Source organism: Aythya ferina (genome assembly GCF_964211825.1).
Source record: "Aythya ferina genome assembly, chromosome: 20".
NCBI lineage: Eukaryota > Metazoa > Chordata > Aves > Anseriformes > Anatidae > Aythya > Aythya ferina.
Genome location: NC_140318.1, coordinates 1,956,815 through 1,980,060, shown reverse-complemented (window position 1 = coordinate 1,980,060; position 23,246 = coordinate 1,956,815). Strand labels below are relative to the sequence as shown.

Genomic DNA, 23,246 nt, shown 5'->3' with positions numbered 1-23,246 from the left:
AAATCCTGATATACCTTGAATACACCCATGAAGGACTTCAGGTTTATCTACCTTACAAGACCTATTCTGAATAATTACAGTAGAACGCCTCAAATGTGAACAGTGAAACCAGTAATCTACAGCAAAGAGTGCTTGGTACAGTGGTTCTCATTCTCAAAAGAATTTCTTGGATGCATTTAAGTTACATGTATAGAAAACAATGATTTTTTTCATTTATTATTTTTTACCCCCCACACTTAAAGCACACAATTCCTATTTGGTAAATTTCCATTCTTGCTTACAGAACTGTGTCGCATAGGTACACAATATTCTGCCAGTATCTTTTGTCACTTTTAATGGGTATATATTCTCTAGGATTTGACAAGCATTTTTGCAGGTTGATTCAGTCTACACATCATGCCATAATGCCAATTTGGAATATGATAAGGAAGGTCCTTAGTGGAAAACAACCATTGTTTCCTATGTGTGGAGAACAAAAAAAAAACAAACACAAAACAACAAACTCACTCTGTGAAATTCACAAAGCAAGTTCAACGTAGTTATATTTCCTTTAATGAAAGGAAATTGAATTGACCTCTTCGCTTTTTGAAGTTTTTCAGCAATCACGTTTAGCATCAGCTTAATAACAAATTGAATGTATTCATGATTAGATACTACTCTCCTCTTGCTAAAAGAAGGAATTCATTTTCTGAACAATAGATGGCAGAAGGAAAATCTTTCCTAGAAATATTAAATGGCTTCTTACAGAAATAGGAAGGGAAAATAAAGAAGTTCTTTGGCTTCCCACCTCTGTGCTGAAATCTACACTGAAGAGAGGAGAAGGTGGTGTTGGAGATGGTGTTGCCATATGAAGGGCTGACGACACAAGAGGAGTTTTCTGCGTGTGGTATTGTGCCCATTGCTCTGGCTTCCGTCTTAACTGCTCATCGTAACCAGTCTTCAAGTGACCACAAGGCTCCTAGCAATAATAAAGATAGTTCTGTTTATTCTGCCATACTCTAACCAAAAGGTAAATACTTGCAGTAGACACACCTGGACAACATATTCCCTTGGGACTGTAATTTTCCAGTGATATTACTAGAAGAATCCTGCAAGGATCTGGAGGAAAATCCAGTCCATGTATGGTAAATCAAATCTTAAAATATGTAATGAACTCAATCAATATGTAATGAATTCAATCGACCTGTACAGGAATTCCAGAGGCAGCACTGCTCTGGTCCTAATCCAGATTACAGTAATCTATTTCACAGGCTCAATTTATTTTGTTTGTAAAACAGAACAAAAACTTTGTCCAGGTCTTATTTCTTATCTCTGTAACCTCAACTAAACAGAGGAGGCCTATGCTAATTATTTACCAACTCTTCAGTAATGACCTTTAGAATAAAGCCTTAATCTCTCCCTTTCTGGCTCTCACTTACCCTTGGTAAAGGCACAGTCCTCTGTTCATTTGGGGGTTGACAAGCCACAGAGTAATACCCATCCAAAGAGTTGTATCTCTCACGTAATGATGTCTGATAGACAGATGAGTGCATCACATCCATGGGAGGTAAAGAATTGCTCCTAATCATATCATCTCGTGGATACATCTGTGGGCGCCAGATGCGCCTGCTGTCATAAACTGGAGCATACATTCCAGAAGGGACAGGAGGAACTGGTCCATACGGCTGCGGAGGAGGAGGTTGGTAAGGAGAATTCAGTCGATCTCGAGGGGGAAATGTACTGTAATGATCGGCATATGGCACGGAAGCAGGTGGGAGGGAGGATTCTGGAACATTATTGGACCTCACAAAGCGAGGAACACAGGGAGCCACGCCAGCTGGTACTGTTGGAGGTGGTGGATAATAGCCTTGAAAATTGGAAAAAGGTATATTTAATGTGACCACAAATGACCCATAAATTTACACCTTCTAAAACTGCAAATAGCATTAAGTAAAGCATTACACCTTTAGAGAATGAAGTGTCACATTTCTACAAACTCACTACTGACCCTATCATCTCTTTAATGGAATATAATTTCATGTATGACAACCACATTTGCTGTTGCAGTGCTGACCCTTTACTAGCATGACCCAATCTGGAAAACCAACTTTCTCTGCCATTGCTCCCAGATACTGCAGTTTAACTGTCTATGTAACTAAAAAGTCAGCATTTTAAACACTTCTTTATATACACAGTTAAAATAGCACCTCTAAAATAAAAGCTATACTGCTAAAAATAAATAATTTCAAAGGTTTCTAAGTAACCATTTCACACTTGGTTTACTCCTTTTCATTGGAGAGAGTTGCCTGAACACCTCTAACATTTGTTCTGATAGCTTGTGAATGACCTGATGCTAGAACGAAGTCTTAATAGTTTGAATATAAACATGCATATGGCAACCTAAAAAGATAATTGAAACCTTTCAAAAACATCTGAGCAAATACAAAGAGGTAAGAGCATCATAGTACATGAAAACACTGTTCTTCCCCATGACTCTGAATGACTAAAGCAGGAAAAAAAAACCACTCCTAATAATACATGTAATCCAGCAGGGCATTTCTCTTGTTTATTAAACACTACTAGAAGCAAGCAATGCCTCTGGGTCTGAATCCTGGCTACAGATATCCTCCATGAATAGGGCACAAGGTGAGTGAGCCTAACTAAACCTGTTTAAATGCTAATGAAGGAAAAAGTACATGAGAGATACTGAGGTTCAAGCTCTGGATTATCAAGGTACAAGTTGCATAATATACAGCACTCAAAACCAAGAATCACCAATACTGGAAGCAGACTACAGGTCCCTCTCATATTCAGCAGTGGAACAGTATTCTACTAAATGAAGATTCAGCTGATATGAAATCCACAAAACTGAAAGAAATCCACTAAAATGAAACCAGTTATTTCTTAGCACACAACACGCAGGTTTATCTAGATGAGAATTCAGACCTATCGTCTCGGTGTGCATCTCACTCACCTGTCTGGGGGTACTGTGGAACTTCATACGACAACTGAGTCCTGGGATCTTGGAAATATTGAACATTATCAGAATGTGGAGGGTAGACAGGTACTCTGGGAACAAACTGGCTGGATTTTGGAGGCACAGAGTTCACTTCTGTTCCAATGTTGGGAGGACCAGCTGAGGTAGCTGCCGCCTGGCTTACAGGAGTCTTGGGTGGAGAACCAATTTTACTGAAAAAGGATTACCAAGGAATTTTTAAGCAGACCTTAACTTATTTCAGGTAATCAGCTCTCTGTGTACACACTCCTATGGATAGTGAAAAGTTAGGTGAAGTCATTTGCTCTGAAATTTTAATTTAACACCCCAAACTGATGATATTATCAAATCTCAGACTCTCATAAAAGAACTCAAAAGCATCTATAGATGGTTCTGGTATACCCTCATAAGCTTACGTACTACTTCTAAGTGTATTCTGGTAAAGACAAAGGCTTTGAAAAATTGAGAGGTTCAGTGTTTCTTAAAGAAGTACCTAAGCATTTTTAAGGGAAAACCCGAAACCTGGAAGGTTTCCAGGACTATAAAGGGATTTTTTATAATGAGATTTTTCTTGATTTAAGGAAAAAAACCACAAACTTCTGCATGAATATCAAATTTTGAGTACCATTTTTTCATTTTGTTTTTATGTAATAGCTCAATACTAAGTTATATATCTTTTATTCTGTTGTTCTCAACTGATATAGAGAGAGATTTGCAAATTTATATTACATAGAACAATTCAACAGCTAAAACAACTGATGTTTGCTCTGACAGCTTGAATCCAAATTCTGTATGATGTCCGCACTGCAGTACAAGATCTTGCACAACTCCGTAGTCAGTAAGCAACACCAGCAACAGTAAGCTAGGACCAGAATTGTACCTATTATCTCTGATCCACAAGCTTTCTTGCCTTGATAATCTAAAGACAAAATATTGTGGTTAGTTATTTTTATGAAAAAAAAAAATGTTACCAACTTTTCAGGTAGTGATTCTGTAGGGGATCCCGAAACGTTCTGGCCATTGGCTCCAGTCTTCCCTCCCTTCTTGGTGTTCTCCAAAGCTCTCAAAGAGGTGTCTGCACAGCGAGGGATCAGCTGGGGAACACCACTTTCTAGATTAGCTATTCCATTACTACTCGGCACCATCTTCCCTGTTGCTTCAGGGCTTCCTATGACAGAAATTACGTTTCCCGTAGTGGTCGAGACAGTGCTATTTACGCCAACTTTATTTAGAAGGGGGAACGTTCTCACTGTTGCACTGATTTTTTTGTTCCTCAGGCGGTATCTACAAACAAACATATGCAAACACAGAAAAGACAGATGATTAAAGAAATGCTTATTGTACAGTTTGATTTATTTGTAAAACTGACTAAAGAGAGGGATTGAGATAAATATTATAACCAAAAATTACAGGAGATTACACTGGTATTTATTTTCAACAGTTTGGCCAAATCTGCAAGTAGAACATCAGTGTTTTCCCTGTAACCAAAAACCACCTCCTCTAAGAAGATTCACTTCTGCAGTTCTTTGGAAGTGGATTTGCAGGAAAACAGTTTTAAAAATGCATGTTACATATTATCTAAAAAACTCAATTTACTACTTAATTAAAATATAATTAACATTCTTTCCCCTGTGGACAGTATAACCAATCCCTGACAGACTGAACCTACGATGTTTCATAATACATAGTGATAATATAAAGTTCTATTTAAAAAAAAAAATGCAATTAGTTTCCAGGCATTGCTTTACTGTACCTTCAAGTTCACATTACAAGTTGTCACTTCAAGACATTCATGAACCCATTCAGAATGAATAAATGCATAGAAGAAACCATTTTCAAAGTTCTAAGGAAAACTGCTTGGATTTAAATTGGGTAAAAAAAAAAAAAAAAAAAAAAAAAAAAAGAGTCTCCTATACTCACTTTTCAAGCTCTTCCTGAGAATGAGCAAAAGTACAGTTGGTTCCTCTTGGACATCCCCCTTGCTGTCGAAGGTCTCGGCACATACTTGTTTTGTATTTGCTATTTGGTTGTGGCTTAAGAAACACGAATAAAAGACATTCCGCTTATACACCAATAAAAAGACAAAAATAGCCTAAAAATACACACATTTAAGAAGTTTTAAAATTTTGCATCTTTAATCAGAAAACTAAGGAAATCTCTTGTTGATGGGTTAAGTACTATGCCATTATACGAATCTCACTTCAGTAAGCTCTCCTGTATTCCATATTCAGAAACTTTACGTTTTCAAAACTTGAATGCAGCAGTTAACAGTATCACTGATTATTCCACAGAAAATGCCATTAATATTTCAGGTTAACCATTTTTTTATTTTTATTTTTTCCAAAGTTGCATCTTTCTGTAAGTGGTAGATTAAGACATATCATACAATAGTCAAATACAGTTACCTGTGGAGTTTCATGTCCTTTTCTACTGTAATTCTGAATGAAATCCACCAATCCATGTACCACAGTCTTTACAGCCACCATTGCATTTTCCAGCTGCTCCCATGTTGGAGATGCTGCATCTAAAGTTATTAAAAAGCAGGCTTGTCTCTGTCAATAATTCTAAGTGTATCATAAATGAGACAACTCTACCAAAACACTAAAGTAGCATAGAATTCAGAGAATCCTGAAGAAGAGTTTATGACACACTACATTAATTAACAGGAATTTTGAAACTAGGAACAGAGGTTATCTTATATAATTTACTTTGCTAGATAGGAAGAATGTGAAGAGAACTTAAAATAAGATTCATTTGCATACCTGGATTTGGATCTATATTTGCCAGGAGCTCCAAATGAGGCCTGAGCCTGTTTAAATTTGCAGGATCGCCCGTGCGCTGCAAGACAATTGTCAATTCTTGTACACTCTTCGCAAAAGACTCTGGAGATTGGAGCTGAAAACAAACTAAGTATTAGTGTGTTGCATCATACAGCTGTGAACTGCTAATTTAAGAAGATTTTCATTACATTGGTTCCTAAATGCAATAAGCCGTGTCTTCAGATAGTACATAGCAAGTATCAGTGGAGAGAAATTTCATTTCTCAACTCAGAATCTGCCCTATGAAGCTTCATCATAAGACACAAAAAAACACTATACTAGAAAACAAAATGTCTTCATATGAAGAGTACACTACAGTGAGGAAAAGTCTTCATTCTAGTTTTAATCAATATTTGATAAAACCAAAGACAAAAAAGTAACTGAAGTAGTTCTTGGATTTTCAGTATAACATTTAACAGTCAACTATAATATTACAAAGATACTAAAACCATCCCCTTGACAAACCTTGTCGATAATGGATTGCATGTGTGATTTATGTGCCAAGTCACCATAAAGAAGGGAAGACCATTGTTCTGGTGATATTCGAAGTCCTGCTTCCATGGCAATGTGAACAATTTGGGCATCATGCTCTCTCCGCAAAGCCTCGTAACTCCGAAACTCTTCTTTAAGTTGCATCAGAGAAGAATCTTCATCCCTTTTAGTGACCTAATAAACAGCGATATGTAAACACTCCTTCTTTAACAAAAAAATCTCTGAGACTACCAGAAAAAGAGCTACCCAGCACAAAACACAGAAGTATATTACTGCTGGATATTTACCATATGCTTTTTTTTTGTGTGTGTGTTTGTTCATCTGCTTGCAGCGCATACAGGCAAAACAGCCAGCTCTTCAAGATTTTACAGGGTCACTAGTAAAAAAACCTGTGATATCAACTCCACTACTTCCAACTTAGTAGTCAATCAGATTTGCTTAAGTCACAGAACATACAAATCAGTTATCTGATAAGATATTTACTAGTTCTACCAGTAGCTGTTGCTGCCCAGCAATAGTAGATGACAAAGAAACAAGAAAGACTCCAGAATTGACTTAAATGATACAGAAGAAGAAAAAATTGAAGATAGTGGCATTTAAGGAGTACAATATTAACCTGAGAGGCCACTATAAATATTAAGACAGTTGTCATAAAAGGCGGCAACAGATTTCACGATGTTTGTTTAGTGACATTAAATATTAGATATTATGATAACCGTGTTCTTAACTGTGATTCAAAAACAAACAAAAAACAAAGCCAAAAGTGACAATATTTTACTTCTTCCTGACACAGGCTCGGAGTGTCATGTTTCATGCCTCTGTATTTAGGAGAGAATTTCCAGAGGAAGAACAGCAATTAGGAATGAGTGGTAATTCCAGAATTGATTCCAGCTACTTCCACATGTGACTATTTGTTCCTTTGGCAGAGAACTTCAATATTTAAACTACTTCATGTCAGTTTTATGCTATATTCTCTACACTATCCTAATGTGTAGAAACTGAATTTATGTAACATTTTATAGATGAAGGATTAATCACAGGAAGGGTTCTTTGGAATTGCACTAGTTCACAGTAACAAACTTCAAATATTTTGAAGTTAATTGAGGCGTTTTACCTTAAAGCATGATGCTCTATACAGTAGCTGCACAACATGACCAATGCTTGTTTTAGAGGCCTGAGGAAATCTTGGTTCTAGCCTTTGCACAACAAAAAGTACCAGAACTTTTCTTGAGAGCGCAGAGCCATCTTCCAATGCCAGTAATACAAGTTTCAGTGCTTCTTCTTGCATAGCTTTAACACAGAAAAACATAAGATAGGCATAGAAATACGTTGCCAGAAACCAGTAAGGCTACCACACATTAACACCGTAAGTAGGAACATATGAATTATCTCAAACTTAACTCGTTACTACTTTATTTCACTAATCATTAAAAAAAAGCTTTGTAAACATATTTTAAGAAATTTAGAAAGATAATTTACAACAATACTTATACAGCAAATTTAAAGAGCTAAGACTGATTTTCAGTAATAAAAGTATCACTGGTGCACCTTTTATACTTTTTTCTACTGTGTAGTCTTACAGCCTTTGTCATTTTGGACATTTCAACAACGCTACACCATGAAGCTGTACAGAATATGAGAATGGCACAGCAACGCTACCATCAATTATCAGAATCATGAGAGGAATACTTCCAGTTTAAACGCAACTTCCTTCCCATCTCCATGCTTACTTTTGCAGCATACTTTAAGAATTTGTTGTTTGTATTGAAGATAGAAACACCATCATTATAACATTTAAAAATAAAGTATGCTGCAATTAAAGTTAGGCTGAGTGTACTTACACCTACTGCATGAACAAGAGAACATTTGCAGTTTTCTATCAAATTCTGATCACAGGTAGCAGTACAACTAGTCTATGTTAGTTGCACTGCATTACAGGCTGTGCAGAAAGCATGTTTATTTACTCTTCTTTGCTGGGAGTTTTTAAATAATTCCTCACCATTTCAAAGAACAGTCAATAAGGCAGAAAAAAACCCAAACCTTTTAAGAAAGCAAATTCTATTAACTTGTAGTTTTGTTTTTTTTTTTCTTTTCCCTTTCTTCTTAGCTTAAAGTTGAAAACCAGAAGTAATGGCACTTTCAGCTGCACAGAAGAAACTTCCAAGGAAAGTTTTTGCATTAGGAAAAGGTACAGCTGAACATACTCTGTTGCAGATTCTGCAATTACCTTACCTGGCCCTAGAAACTGACATCCCCGTGCCCTGACAGCAGCCCAAAGGTTGGCAGAAAGCTGCTGAGGATTTTGGTGCTGCAAGATCAGTTCTGTAACAGTTCTCTCTCCCAGTGATCGAGCTGCCCTCATAGCTCGAACCCGACCCTCTTCCTCTACCAGTTGACAATTCACTAGTGTCACAAGCTTCCTTTGCATTGGACGGCTCAGTGCACTCTGATTCAAGCTAGCAACACCTACAAGGAAGGAAAGAAAAGGTAAACTACTGCTTTTTATCAGGCAAATTAATCTAAACAAGGCAAACAAAAATGTCTAATAGTATATGTATGTCTCTCGGACTTGAATCTAATCACAGGTATCTTCCTTTCTCTTGGGCAATTCTGGGCAACTCATTATCAAAAAGAATTTTAATTAGAGTCTTAAATTGACGTCAAACCCTTCCTTTGAGGAAAGTTCTGCTTTAATACAAAGTTAGTACATGGAAATATTATTAAATAAGAGTATTTTGTAAACTTGAAATTAAGAACCAAGTGTGACAGGTGTGAATAAGCTTTTAAAGACATAAGGGAAATTTTATTCTGAAAATGAGAATTATCCCACTGAAGCCTAAAATCAATGCTGAAAACATAATGCTGTTAAAAGTAAGCCAATCTGCTGCATCAAAATTCTGCTGTTCAGGAGAAACTCACCTTTTCCTCCACTTAATGGCTTTAAGTAGAGTGCTAAATCCTCAACACATTTCTTTGCTACTTCATAATGTTTGTTCTCTCCTACATTACTCAACTTTACTGTCTGATGATCAGGTACCTACAAAAATGCAAGGAAGAGGGTAGAAAAAAAATTAAATATATCCATCTGACAAGCCTGTGATGGTACCAACATCACTACTGTTAATTACATAACACTGCAGATGTACGATGCTTTTTAGAGAAGACAGGACCCACCCATGTTGTCTGGAATGCAATAAGGAATAACAGAAAGGACTAAAGACAAAGATCATGGTAATAAAAGATTACTTTTGTTAGTATTTAACACATGAAAAACAAAGGTAGGATAAAAAAAAAAAAAAAAAACCACACACAAAAAACAATAACCAAGGCCTCATGAGAATGTAGTTAACAGATAAATGAAGAACACAAGATTTGTGAGATGATCAGTGTACAAGACCAGCATGATTTACTACAGACAGGGAAGTTATACTTCAATTGGCAAGAATACAGTATGAAAAAGTCAAAAACAAAGTTAAAAAAAATAATTTAAGCACAAAGGCACATAGACATACAAATAGCTTTGAAGTCTTCAAAGAGAAGAACTAGCAAACTTAACTGGTGGAAAAACTCAAAGTGGATTAACAAGGTCAGACTATGAAAATAGAAGGAACATTAGTCATAATACAGTCAATTGTTTGAAAGACGTAGCAAGAAGTTAGGAGACCACGAAAACAAACGTTGTAAGATCAAGGCAGTGACTAGACACAAATTTAGAAACAAAAAAAAAAAAAAGAAAGAAAGGAACAGATGAATTTGAGAAATGAGAACACTGACACATAGTGTTATTACCAATCGTTGTGTCTAGGCATGTGATAAGGCATTAAAAAGGAAAGTAAAAAGCGTCCTTACTGCATCACCTAGGTGTTATTACCAGAGTAAAACGAAAAAGCACATGAATCAGCAGAAGGTGAACAGACTTATTTAGTCCCCATAAAGCACAGTACTGATTATATAATCGCTGTTTTGCCACTGCTACGAGACAGCACTGGGAACATTCCTGGCCTGATTAGCCACTATCTGAAAATGCAACTGAAAAGCCATCATGCATATTTAAAAAAATTACACACACATTTCTGGAACTTGGTTGAACAGCTAGCTACTTTGAACATGTGACATGTAGAAATGAGACTCCTTGCAAGAAAATTTAGAATGAATGAGTGTAGTCTGCAGGCTTCCTTTTCTAGTGACACATAATTATTTATATCCTAATAGGCTTTTTTCTCCAGTCACAGTTCAAGAGCCTTTTTAAACCAGAATTCAGCTTACAACTAGAATAAGTTTTCATTTCCTGAGAAGTGGATGGTTCTGAAAATGGTGTAGCTCCTTTTAGGGTACACATGGACTTTAACATAGCACAAAGTCAAAGCCTTGCCATTTCTCAGCCTAAAATGAGGGGAAAATATCAGCACATGTACTGCACGTAAATGCTAATAACACGGAGTGGCAAAACAAAAAGCTGCTTAAATCATACCTGGGCTCCAACTAACTGGAGGAGTGCAAAGTTTACAGGAAGCACATCGATGTCTGTATTGATGGCAGTCTGGTCGAAAGGACATGCCTTGCGATGAAGCTTGTTCAGGCAGGTCTTACAGACAGTGTGAGAGCAACCTAAGCTGATGGGTTTGTGCACATTCTCATCAAACTCGTTGTAGCAGATTGGGCAGGACAGAAATTCTGTCCACTGAGCTGCCTGCACAGGCATTGTGGAAGCTGGACACTTGTTTAGCAGGCTAGCAGACCATTATTTCACTGTACTACGTTTTGGCAGCTGTAAGTGAATAACAGATTATTTAAAACATGCTTTCTGATAATTTAGAATAATTTTTAATAAAAATACAATTTCAATATTTTACAGAATAAAAATGAATCATGTCAAAAAAAACCAACAACTTAATTTTAGTAACTGAACGAAAAAAGGCTCATGAACTGAATCAACGCAGACTACCAGAAATTAAATTTAAACATATTCACAATAAACGGCATTAAAGTTCTTCTCATGGGATTATATACACTGTTGGTGGAGGAAAAGGAAGACATTTATTGGCGCAGAAAGTGTGTAAGCATGAATCAATCCCATCTAAACTCAAATTTTCAAAACGCTAAAAACATTCCCTGATTGCAGAAGGGGCCTGGGGAGACAGCACACAAAATGAGGGAGTATAAAACATTACATGTTTTCATCTAAAGTAGAACAATGCCTTCCTTCTGAAGTTCTTATTCGGATTTAATCAGACACCAAACTAAACACTGCCTTTCACTTTTTTAAAGAAGCATTTTCTGTTTCTCTAAGGCATTTCTGTTGAGAGTTAGAAGATACTAAAGGAGTAAGATTAGTTTTACGATTCTCTTATGCCTTTTCCCCTTTTTTCCTGAGAACCCCTCAGAAGGGCTCTTCTCCCAGGCAGAGATATCGGTGTTCAGTGTTGCTTGTCACATCTCTACCCGACAACAACGCGACTCCACTTCAGTAAGCTTGAAAGAAAATACCCGATATACTGAACATCCAGGCATTTTGGACAACAGTCTTGATAAAGCAAGCAACAACTTCAGCTGACTTGTTATTAAGTCTTTTGTCTTAAAAATCAGCACTCTGTCTAGCAGTACCATGTAATTCTGTCACGTAATTGTATTCCAGAGAAAAAACAGAGACATTGTTCTGAAAGATAGACAATTTTATATAATTTAAGTTCTACAGAAAAGATAACAGGCCTAAGAAATTCATCGAAACCGCTCCCATTGAAGCTTTCGTCAGGCAGATTTACATTCACAGCTTCATCTAGGAGCTGAGCAGCCCCACCCTTCCCTGCAATGTGCCGCGATGTTGACTTTCCATGCAACCCAGAGACCAGTTAGTTCACTTCAAGGCAATGAACAAGCCTACCCTAGCAGCTTGTTAGAAATGCAAATACACAAATGTTTTAATTACACGTTTAGGATTCTATTTTTCTTTTCCAATGATGGAAAAAGGGAAGCTGAGCTCTCCCCTCTGCATTTGAATTCAGTGACTTTTCACGGCGATCCCATTGTTGGCTGTGCTACAGTTTAATTAATGCTAAAGTATCGGACCATTGAAATAATTACCAGAACACCAAATAGACTTGATGTGTGGATGTATTTTATGTTAATTATGACCATCTGTTTAGAAATCCTATTTAGTACTATGAACATTCAGTGGCCTTTAAGTAACAGGACACTTGTACAGGATGTCCTTATCTCAGTGAGCTTTTCAATATTATGCAGAGATTTTACATTTACTATGGGAATTCATTTGGGGAGGGAAAACAAAAACTGAAAGTTGAACCTGTCCCTCCAAAGCCAGACTGCTGAGACAACGCTTGCAGCATCAGCCAGAATATTCACATCCACAGGACAAAATAGATTTTCATCCAACTTCTACAAAAGCACAGGCAAAGCTCTTGCAGAGGTGAAAAAGGCGCTCATCTTTAATCCACTGCTGCTACATTTATCTTTTAACCAAGGAAATGCAGAAGACAAGCAAATAATTGCAAAAATAAACAATGAGCCAACATGCATGGGAAGATTTTCAATTCCTCAGTAAAGAATCCCACCATTTCCTCCAGCTTCCCGACCAAAACAGCAGGACAAGATGCACAGAATCGCAGTGCAGAGCCTTGCAGTAAACACTTAAATCTTTTTGCCAGCGTTACCAGAAGCAGCAAGGTACTAACCCCACGTTACTGCTGACCTAGAGCAATTCTCAGTGGCTTTCCAGCCAGCTGACTGCACAGCACAGGTAGCAGCACGGCCCAGGCTACGTGGGGAGGCGTGCTGCCACCGTGACTCACAGAGGGAAAAGTTTAAGGAAAGGCCAGCACACACGCAGCTCGATGGCTACCATGCTGTTGGGCACTGACAATCTCCTAATAAACAGTCTCTATTTCCACACCACTCATTAACTAACTCGAATGCAGGAATCCCTTCTCTGACACAGTAGCCACATTCAGTTTCCACAGATACTTCAGAGCCTTGCACAAACAGCCACCTCTCTATTTACAAGCTCCTACAATATAGCCGCTTGTTTTCCAGGCCAACACAGAACTGAAACAAAACAGATCCTTTAAGAGAGCACCACTGATTTTTGAAGATCTGTCTCTGAGTATTTAATCATCATAAATGACAGATTCTTCTAAGCATGTGTTGACCTTCATATTTCTTGACAGGAAAAAGTCTAATTAAATCAGCAAACAGCTGGGGAAAGCTCTCAACTCTGAAAACTTCGAGCAGCCAAAGACAGAGGAAGTCTCCATACTCTATTAAACATGCCAGATATCCTGCCATTCTTGCACTCCAGTGCGTTAAGAAAACAATCTCATATCTACTAATTATCATGTTGACTTCTACAAAAAGCATAAGCCACATGTTTAATAGACTCTTGCTCCTTGTCAGAAACAATGTATTTCAGGGATGCTCTCTTGAAGAACAAATTGCTCCAGTGCTCTGCACTGAACAAAGACAAGGAAGGGAACACAATAAAGAAGGTGAATGAGAAATCAGTGGCATCACTTTTTTTGTTTTGTTTTAAAAAACAGAAAATATACTCGGTAGAATTCACCTTGGTCTACCTATTCATTCTGTTAGATACGCTATGTCAGCGCACAACACCAGGCTTCTCTTCCCTGTCAAAGTTGAAGCACCCTGCAAAAAAGAAACGGCTGACACAGAAACTGGCCAAATATACAAGTAAAGATTTTAAAAAGAAATGGTAATTTTTACCTAAAATATATTTACATACTATCACTCCAATACATGCCATACTATTACTACTAAGAGCAATCTCAGAGACAAATTGAAAAACACAAGTGCCTAAGTTCAAAGTTACATAATAAATAAAAACTATTACAGTTGAGTCATTTTGTTTGTAACACAATAACGTCTTCCCATTGCAGTAAAGGTTACAATGGAGCACAATAACAATCAGGAGAAAGTCAGGCATTAATCATTATTTTAGATGGGATGCTTGATGGAATTGAAAGCAGGGATGGGGGGAGCAGGTGCGAAGCCCCAAAACCTTTCCCAAGCAGCGGTACAGTGTACAAATAATGGAAGTTTTAAGATTTGGACATTCTTATTTTACATTAACTTGTAGCTACCTAATTCTAGTCCCATGACACTCTTTGCAACTAATCACAGTGATCCTACCGATTCAACAACCTCTTGATACGGCCCCACAGGCAGCATGCAGGCCTGGTTTCCTAGGGAAGCCAAGCTTAGGTGACCAGACTTCTGTCAGCAGCTTCCCTTCCCAAAGGAGCCTTGGCACCCCGGGCAGCTTTCACGTAAACACAACAGGGATGCTTCACATCTGAAATGCATTCACATCTCAAAGTCGGTATCCAGAGCAAGGTCCAAGTCCGCATGCATCTCAGGGCAGGCGATGGCACCATGCGCAGCAGCTCCCTGCCTGCGCTTACTTGCCTGGCCTGCCAGGCAGATCCCAGCCCTACCACCCCACTTCACCCAGTATGGCACAGGACTGTTTGGAAGGCAGGACTGGGACAACTCCGCGGGAATTCCAACATTTGTCCTGTCACAGAAGTACTGGCAACCTCTGGCTTTGTGAAGGCAGGGCGGATCTGTGGAGAAGAGCAGCAAACGCCTGGTGCTCAGAACAGGACTCAAACCGCGAGGACAGCGAGGCACTGTGCTGAGCAGCGTGCTCAGGACTTGCTAATTAGAAACTGTGATGCCAGCGCTTTATCTGGGAGTCAATCCACATCCAGAACTGGGAGCCCTCACGCCAGGAGCCATTCACTTCTCCACGGCAGAAGTTATCGACCTGAGGAGGCCAACGCCGTTACACAGGAAGAGAAAGGGACACGCTTCAGGTAGCCGTGCTGGTGCCTTACGCTTTAATTCACTGACTAGGTTTCTCACCCACACAGAGATACAAACCCAATTCCTTGTAAGTGCTTTTAACCCACATTTCCACCTTCCAAAAAAGCAGCCAAACACATGCCTCAAGACAGAGCAATTTCAGCCCCTCCATCTGAAGCTGTTCTTCACGCCAAAGGACTCAAAGACAACTGCAGCCTCGTCTGCAGCTGCCCAAGCAGATGACTTGGATTTTCCTTCATTTTAAAGATTATTTGAGCATTTTGACCAGCCAGCCATTGCACCAGATCGAGCTGTAGTTCTTTGAGCAAGGAAGAAAAAAGTCAGTGCCTCCTCCCCAGCTAGGTGCCCCAACGCCTGGGTGGCATGGTGAGCATGTGTCTCGTTCTGCAACTGCTTTATTTTGTTCAAAGCGCAGGGTGTGCAAGTACCAGCCCTGGTCAAGGGGAAGGTCAAAGGCTTGAACTCAGTTCCCCACAGCCCAGGCAAACACCTAGGAAGAAAAAAGAGCAACAGCCTGGGAGAGCCACGTGAGGTCTGCCCTGGCCTGCTGCTCACGTCCCCTGTGGGACACCCACAAGGGACAGTGTCAAAAGCCGACTTTGTATGAGAACGGGACGGGGCTGGATGGAGGAGAGTCTCCTCTGCAGATGAAGGAAAATCTTAAAAAACTTACGGCGGCTCATTATATGGAGCTGTCATAAACAAAGACAGTACAGCCCACTGTGGATTTAATCCGCAGTCTTAGACATAAATTGATTTTTAATCTCTAAATTAAATAGTCTTTGATATTGACTTGCTCTTAAATTTGACTGCAGAGATCATGCTATCTTCTTTCTTTTTTTTTTTTTTTTTTTAAATCCCCATTTTAACATCCCACTTATTCAGATTGTTCTCACTGCAAGGAGGTAACTTCTTCAAGCCTTCCTTCCCAAGTTAGGCAGTTCTGAAAGCATCCTGCCTGGGTCAAAAAATTAGAGTGTCTGCATAATCAAGTTATTGGTATTACGTTATTCTCTGCAAAGGCTAGAATCTTTCATTCGTTTCTCTTCAGCAGCCATCATCCACAGATCTACAAAACTAGCTTCATTAAAGGCTTAGAAAGGGGCTACCCTCACAATAGCTTTGCACCATTCAGCGGTGGACTTGAAATTAAAACAAATCCTCTTTGCAGAGCAGACTTACTTATTTCTACCTTCCATAGCATCTGTCACAGGTAAATCGACCATTGGAGGCGGCATTTCAATCCTTTTTTCCACTGAACATTAATGGTACTGGGAACACTACAGCCTAGCTTCAACTCCAGAAAAGTTATCATCAAGAGAAAACCTGGTGACATCTCTGAACCTGTAACTTCACCTGGACTACGTTTAGCTAAAACGCCCACCAGATACTTCGCTAGCCAGCTTCAGAAATGAAAACAGATCGCCTCTCCCTCCCTGAACACGTGGCTGAGGAATAATTCACAACAAACAGCAGCACAATTCACCAACAGAAACGTCGGTTTGCTGGTACTCAGCGGTGGCCAAAGTTCATTCGGTTCTGATGGAAATCTCCCCGCCCTGCTCAGCACTGGAGTCAGTGCATCCCCAGCAGCCGACACCTGCTCGTTCCTGTTCAAGTGCTGCCAGCAGAAGTCCTGCCGCTGGATTTGAAGTTTCCTAGGTACTTATGTAATGCTACCGTGAGTTTTTTGTGCTCTGTAGGTGTCACTGAGAGGAGAGCTTGCCCTTGCCACAAGCTTGATACGAATTCAGCTCCTGTGACAGTATCGACTTTTCAGAACTAACTGAAGGGCAAATAAACGAAAAATTTTCTTTGCCACTAAAATTGGTTGAACTTGCACTGGACGCAGACTAAGGGAATCTATTTCTAAACAGACCCACATTGACGCAAGTACTTTGGTAAGAGATACTCTGAAGGATTCCTTATTCTTCATGCGTAATTTCAGAGAATGAGGACTCTCACGTGTGGCTTAGTTCCTCAGGTCTTTCAAATCCTTGGGGTGTTTGTTTTTTTAAACACCGCCTCCACTGCAATGCTTCAACTATAAGTTTACAAAAGAGAGGTTCCATGCTCTAACGTTTTCCAATTACAATTGTAATGAAATACTAATGCCATTCTGAGACACTAGCAAGAAAACAGAGGGCTTCCATAAGGGGCAGAAAGCCTTTTAAAATTTGCACAAATAGCTTAATATTCCCATGGATATAAATTTTATTCTTTTCTTCAGGTCCAGCCAGTAAAGAGAGCCCACTTCTCTTCATCCCACTAAGAGAATTACGTTTGTTTGTTGGTTTTTTTTTTTTTTTGGAAGCTTTCGTATCACACACCTGGCAAAATAAACACTCCTAGCTATTACCCTCTGGACACTGTAAATATTGTAAATCAGCAAAAGCCTTAAATAAAAGAAGATGAATATTCAAGACCATGACTTAAGTTCAGGATATCCCAAGAACTGTCGGTAAAATTGTTAGAATTTAATATTTGTGAGAGAAATGGCCGTGACCTCAAACAAGACAGCAACATCATTTAATAAGAAACCTTTTCTTGGGGAAAGCTTTGCCCACACTGCAGATATAAGAAAAATTTCATTAAAAAAGTGCACAGCCCTTGGGAAAGTGATTAATTACAGAAATTGAGAATTTGGTGCTGGACGGAATAATACCTGTGCCAGCAAGACAAGCTTCAATTTCTAGAAATTCCACAGATGTTTAACACAGAGCAAAGGGCAAATGACAGCATCCTGATTCAGGAGATGTAAGTGGTACGTTCTGATTGAAAATTAAAATCCTGCCACGATCGCAAGCTCGCACCCCGGTGAAGCTGGGGCTTGTTCTGACCGTGCCCTGCAGCGCTGGGACGCGGCTGTGCAGGGGACCGAGCACAGCCCCACAAAACCCCTCAGCGGCCGATCCTACAGCGGGGCCCTGTCAGCGGGGCCGCGCCGTTCCCTCACGGCAAGCAACCCCCGGCCCCCCCCCCAAGGGCCATCCCCGCCGCTCCTGCCCGCGGTTATTCCCTTATTTATTTATTATTATTATTATTATTATTTTTAAAGGCCCCCGAATGGCGACGCGGGGCCGGGCCCTGCCTCCCACCGCGGCTCCTCCAGCCTCACCCTCAGCAAGGCGCCGCGGGGGCGGCTCCCACTCCCTCCCCCCCCCCGCCTCAGCACCTCAGGGCTCCGCGGGCCGTGCCGGGGCCGTGGCGGGGCCGTTGCGGGCGGGCTCCGCCTCCCCCCGCTCCCTCAGGCCGCCGCCCGCGGGCCCGGCCCCAGCACCTGCCCCGGGCCCGGCCCCGCTCCGCCGCCGCCCCCAAATGGCCGCCGCCGCCTCACGGATGGGAAGGGGGAGAACGGGGGGGGGGGGGGGGGGGGCGGCCGTTAGGGCCCGGATTCCGCAGCGACGGGAACCGGGGAGGGAGGGGGGGGGGGGGGGGGGGGCAGTGCGGGCGGGGCCCTACCGGGTCACCGCGTCCCCCCCCGTCGCCACCACCGCCGCCCCGGCTCGCAGCTCGGCCGAAGCGGCCCCGCTCCTACCTGCGAGGCGCGGGCGGCGGGGCCGGGAGCTGGGGGCCGGGCCGGCCTCTCAGACGCCATGGGGCGGGCAGCGCGGCGCGGCCCGGCGGAGGCAGCGGCGGGGGCCCCGGCGGCGCCGCCTCATCGCGCTGACAGCCGGGAGCGCCCCGCCCCCGCCCCGCCCCTCTCGCGAGAGCGCCGCGGGCCCCCGCGTGACTTCGGGGGGGGGGGGGGGGGGAGCGGCGGCACCACAGAGCGGCCGCCGGCAGCGCCTCCCCGCGGCGCGTCGCGAAATGGCGGCGCCGCCTGTGACGGGCGGGAGGCGTCCTCCAGGTGAACGCGGGCACAAAATGTTTCCCTCACGGCGCTGCAGGCGCCTCACGGTGGCTCCCAACAAAGGTGCGCTTCAAAAGTCTCCCTCTCTTCCCTTTGAGGCAGGGAAATCCCCTTCGCACGCCTCTAAGAACACCTCATCATTCCTTCTATTTCATTGGTCTGATTGCCAGTGATAGCCATACGTCTGTCAAAAATGAGTACACACAGTACAAATTTAACCACATTTGAAACGAATCTGTGCCGTAACTGCGCATTTATTGAACGGTAATGGCAGCCCGGTGTAAAAGGTTGAGGTGTGGGGGAGAAATAAGCTTTTTCCTTGTTTTATGACCTCTTTCAAGTATGATGTTTATTTAAAATAAGGATGTGGACACAAAGGAAAAGTTACATACAAACCTGTACATATACCCCAGTTAATACCTGTAAATACAGGAAGGGTGAGTGCAGGGTATTAGCATGCTTTTCAAGGTCAGGCTCGTAATTTTGAAGCAATTAAGAACCAAAAATTAATACTTTTCTGTGAAAAACAAGCAAACTCAATATTAATCACAAGGTCAAAAAGGCTGACAGTGACAGACTAATGAATGCAAACAGAAGACATTGCTCAGAAATGCTTTTTTTCTCCCAAACGTGAGGCAGTTGCACCATAAACAAGATGGCTCCCAAACCTCAGCGTGACAATTACTGCAGATAAAAATCACCAAAATAAAACAAACAATCACCTTTTAACATTAAGTAAGAACAGAGATTTTGAAGGCAAGGCCTCATGCTCAAAGTACTGGATAAAACAGGTGACTTTAATCCAGTTGCACAGCTACTTGCCTTGGGTGCATCTTTTTTGTCTCTACTCGTACACACCCAGGTAGGCAGACTTTGCACACGTGTATGACTTGAATTTCCAATGGATCAATACAATCAAATCACTCACAAGAAAACTTACACAAGTTAAAACTTTTTGTGAATTTTTGAAGGAATACCACACTGGTGGCTCACTCAGCTTCAGAACACAGTACTTGCCCATTTTTACTCCATGATATTGGAGGAAGGCATACACACACAAAAGGCCTACTATGAACTGGGACTTGCAAATATTACAATCCAACTAATATGTACTTTAAGTACTGAATAATATCAAATTAAGAGATTGAAAAACATCTTGTGAAGCAAGTTCTTAAAAACTCCTCAATTAAAGTTTCTAATACACAATGGCAATGCTAACGCTGGCGTGGCTGATTGTTCCCATTACAGGTAGTACCAGGAAACTGCACCCAACCCCTCACATTACTGATAACTAAAACCCAAACAACAACTGGTACAGTCACAGTTAAGTAAATTAAGTTAAACTTGTTAATTGACATTAAAAATTGTCTTTTATTTTCAAAAGAGCCAAGCTATGGAGCACAAGCGTCACACTTCTGGACTCATCAAGAACTTCACAGCAGCACTTCTGACATTTGAAGGAAAGCAAACCCTCGTGATACAGACAAGATTAAGAACGACTGCTTTTTGCTAATTGGAGAGAGTCTAATGTGAGTACCATTATCTTGTAATTGAATTGCAACTGAATTGACTCTTTATTCATATCACGTTAAGTGAAAGAAACATATACCAGTCAAAGACAGGTACCGGATAAAGATTCTGCATTACAGGGCCTTCACTACTTATGATGAAACTGAAATGACCTTTGACAAAGTACAAACACAGCTATCCAAACACACGCAGTTACTGTTTTACTGTATCACAGAACCAGAGTATATAAGACTTCTATGTCTATGTTGTTCCTTTCAAGATATAAAAGAATCGTTTTTCAAAATGAACATAGCAAATGTTGTTACATAACAGCATACAGTTTAAGTTTTCACATTGGTATATGTATCTAAGATCTGTAAAAGAAAAAAAGACAAATGTTATAACTCAGCAGATAGGACTAACTTAGTAAGTCAAATACAGGCACTAAACACTGGTATGACAAAAAAAAAAAAAAAAAAAAAAAAAAGATCAACCAAAAGTTTAGAACAATTCAGAACTCATTCATAAAACTGAATGCATGTCAGTCTTATGAGACTATCCAGTTTAAAAAAAATAAATGAACTGCAAGGCAATACTTTTTTTTTTTTTCCCCTATTTGCAAAAGGCAACTTGAAAGCTTCCTTGATTTTGTTTGTTGGGTGTTGTTTTTTAAATATCACAGATTTGAGTATGAGACTGTGCCTTTCTTTTGGTGAAAGATCCAGCAAAATTTGGTCAAGTTAAGGAGATGATTTCACCATAAGTGACACATGAGCAGGGTGGGAGCGAATGACTCGCTGAATAAGTACAAGAATCTCCTTCCCTTAGCAATTACAGATCAGGAGCGTCGTGGCTCAGGCTTCAGCTTATTGCAGTGTCAGTAAGAGTTTGAAGTCGGCAGCGCCCACCCTTGAAAAATGGGAGCGTAGAACATAATTAGCTGCATGAAAATTAGATATTTCAGGGACACTAGAAGAGAAGCATGGAACATTTTCCCCTATTTTATGGTTTACTTTCAACCAGTAAACGCATTTTGAACGCCTACAGCAATAGTAGCCTCAATACAAGCAAGATCGCTGTTCTCAGGTGTCTCTGCTCACCAGTCACATATCCGTCCTCTCCATTACGTGGGAATCTGTTAAAACATCTAGAGTTTCACTAGGTGGGAGCGTTTGGTGTAACGCAGCTCCACAGCCGTCCATCTATTCATCATAGTCAATTTTAATTTTTGTAATAGCGCTCAGGTTTGTTTTTTCGCTGCTGCTCCTCCCGTGAACAGATGTTAAGTGTTTTTTAAGAGCAGACTTGTGTTTAAAGTCCATGTCACAACAATGGCACTTGTAGGGCCTGTCACCGCTGTGTATATTCAAGTGGTCCTGGAGAGTACTTTTGGCAGTAAACGTCTTCAAGCACACCATGCACTGGAAGGGGCGGATACCCATGTGCCCCCGGATGTGTCTGTTGAGATTCTTTTTTTGAGTAAACGTTTTACCACACTGCAAACACAGGAAGAGCTTGTGCATTTTTAGATGCCTCAGATAGTTCTCAAGATGCAGAAATCCCCTCGGACACTTTGGACACTGGTGCCGCCATGAATTACCAGAATCATTCAGACTTTGAAACCCATTCATCTGACTCGAAGTCCCTTCTGGGTTGTCATTGACAAAAGCCTGGAAGTGATTTCCTGACGTTTCGGTATTTCTGCTTTCAACCGTAGAATTTATCAAGGAGTGCTGGGTTTCTGGAAAGTATAAATTTGTTTTAGAGGAGGTGCAAGGCTGAGGAAAGTGATCGTTTTCTACGCTAGGGACACTCACAGAGTCCATCCTGAAGATACAAATTTCGTCATCCTTATATCCTATTTCAACCGTTGATATTTCCGGGGTTTTCGTTTCCTTCCTTTCCGAGTCCACGCTCTCTGCTGTAGGCTGCGAGACATCCCCGTTTTCCTCTTTAATGGAGAACTCTAAATTAGCCGGGCTATCTTCCGCAATCTCAATTATTTCACAATCTTTATCCACCGCGTCCTCCCTGCTCCTCAGCTCCGTGTCCGAAGAGTGGCACCTCTCCGCAGCCTGGCCGCCATTCTCCATGGACGCGTCGATTTCCAGGTACTTCGACAGCGCCTCGGTGCACTTCTCCACGATGTGAACCATCTGGAGGTAGCTGGCGGCGGTCAGGTACTTGAGCAGCTCCTTCTTCTTGACCTCCAGCGCGCCGGTGTAGCAGGAGAGCAGCAGCTTCCTGCCCACCTCGGCGCTCTGCAGGATGGTGATGCGCACCTGCCGCGACTGGTTGAGGAGGAACTGGTCCCGCATGAAGGTGGAGCAGGCGGCGAAGATCACCTTGTGGCCCGGGAACTCGGTGTCGTTGATGTAGATGGAGACGTCGCAGAAGAGGTTCTGCTGCCGCAGCAGGTTCATCTTCTGCAGCACCGCGTCGCCCTGCTGCTCGAACTGGAAGTGCAGCACCTCCGAGTCCGCAGCCATGGCGGAGCTCCCGGGGGGGGGGTCGCCGCCACCGGGGCCGCCTCTCTCCGCCGGGACCGGGTTGGGCCGGGCCGAGCCGAGCCCTCGCAGCCCCACGGAGCTCTACGGAACCTCACGGAGCCCTCGCAGCCCCTCGGAGCCTCCCCGCTCCTCGCCGCCGGTGCCCCCGCGCCCGCCGCCCGCTGGAGCCGCCTCCCCCGGCCCCTCCCCGCCCGCCCGCCCTTTCCGGTACCGGCACCGGCTCCGGAAGCGCC

At 41.7% G+C, this 23,246-nt stretch overlaps 2 protein-coding genes across 5 annotated transcripts in view; both read right to left on the bottom strand.

Moving 5' to 3' along the window:
- The window catches only part of RC3H2 (ring finger and CCCH-type domains 2), a 29,649-nt gene extending 10,847 nt beyond the window's left edge, over positions 1-18,802 (bottom strand). For all 4 annotated transcript variants that reach the window (XM_084493769.1, XM_084493772.1, XM_084493770.1 and 1 more), the window contains exons 1-13: positions 18,680-18,802; positions 10,757-11,053; positions 9,205-9,322; positions 8,518-8,751; positions 7,400-7,575; positions 6,259-6,459; positions 5,737-5,869; positions 5,380-5,498; positions 4,895-5,007; positions 3,950-4,258; positions 2,954-3,168; positions 1,419-1,846; positions 788-958 (exon numbers count right to left, since the gene is read on the bottom strand). In XM_084493769.1, coding sequence (XP_084349895.1) covers positions 788-958; positions 1,419-1,846; positions 2,954-3,168; positions 3,950-4,258; positions 4,895-5,007; positions 5,380-5,498; positions 5,737-5,869; positions 6,259-6,459; positions 7,400-7,575; positions 8,518-8,751; positions 9,205-9,322; positions 10,757-10,987 — 2,448 coding nt within the window. In that variant the 5' untranslated portion in view covers positions 10,988-11,053; positions 18,680-18,802. The remainder of the gene's footprint in view (positions 1-787; positions 959-1,418; positions 1,847-2,953; positions 3,169-3,949; positions 4,259-4,894; positions 5,008-5,379; positions 5,499-5,736; positions 5,870-6,258; positions 6,460-7,399; positions 7,576-8,517; positions 8,752-9,204; positions 9,323-10,756; positions 11,054-18,679) is intronic.
- A 428-nt stretch (positions 18,803-19,230) lies between these two features.
- ZBTB6 (zinc finger and BTB domain containing 6) lies at positions 19,231-23,164 on the bottom strand. The gene has a single exon (XM_084493767.1). It carries the CDS (start codon positions 22,990-22,992, stop codon positions 21,706-21,708), a length of 1,287 nt encoding a protein of 428 aa, XP_084349893.1. The 5' UTR covers positions 22,993-23,164; the 3' UTR covers positions 19,231-21,705.
- Positions 23,165-23,246: the final 82 nt, after the last annotated feature.

Coding starts and splice junctions, on each gene's coding strand:
- ZBTB6 (XM_084493767.1), bottom strand. CDS start 22,992: ATGGCTGCGGACTCGGAGGTGCTGCACTTCCAGTTCGAGCAGCAGGGC.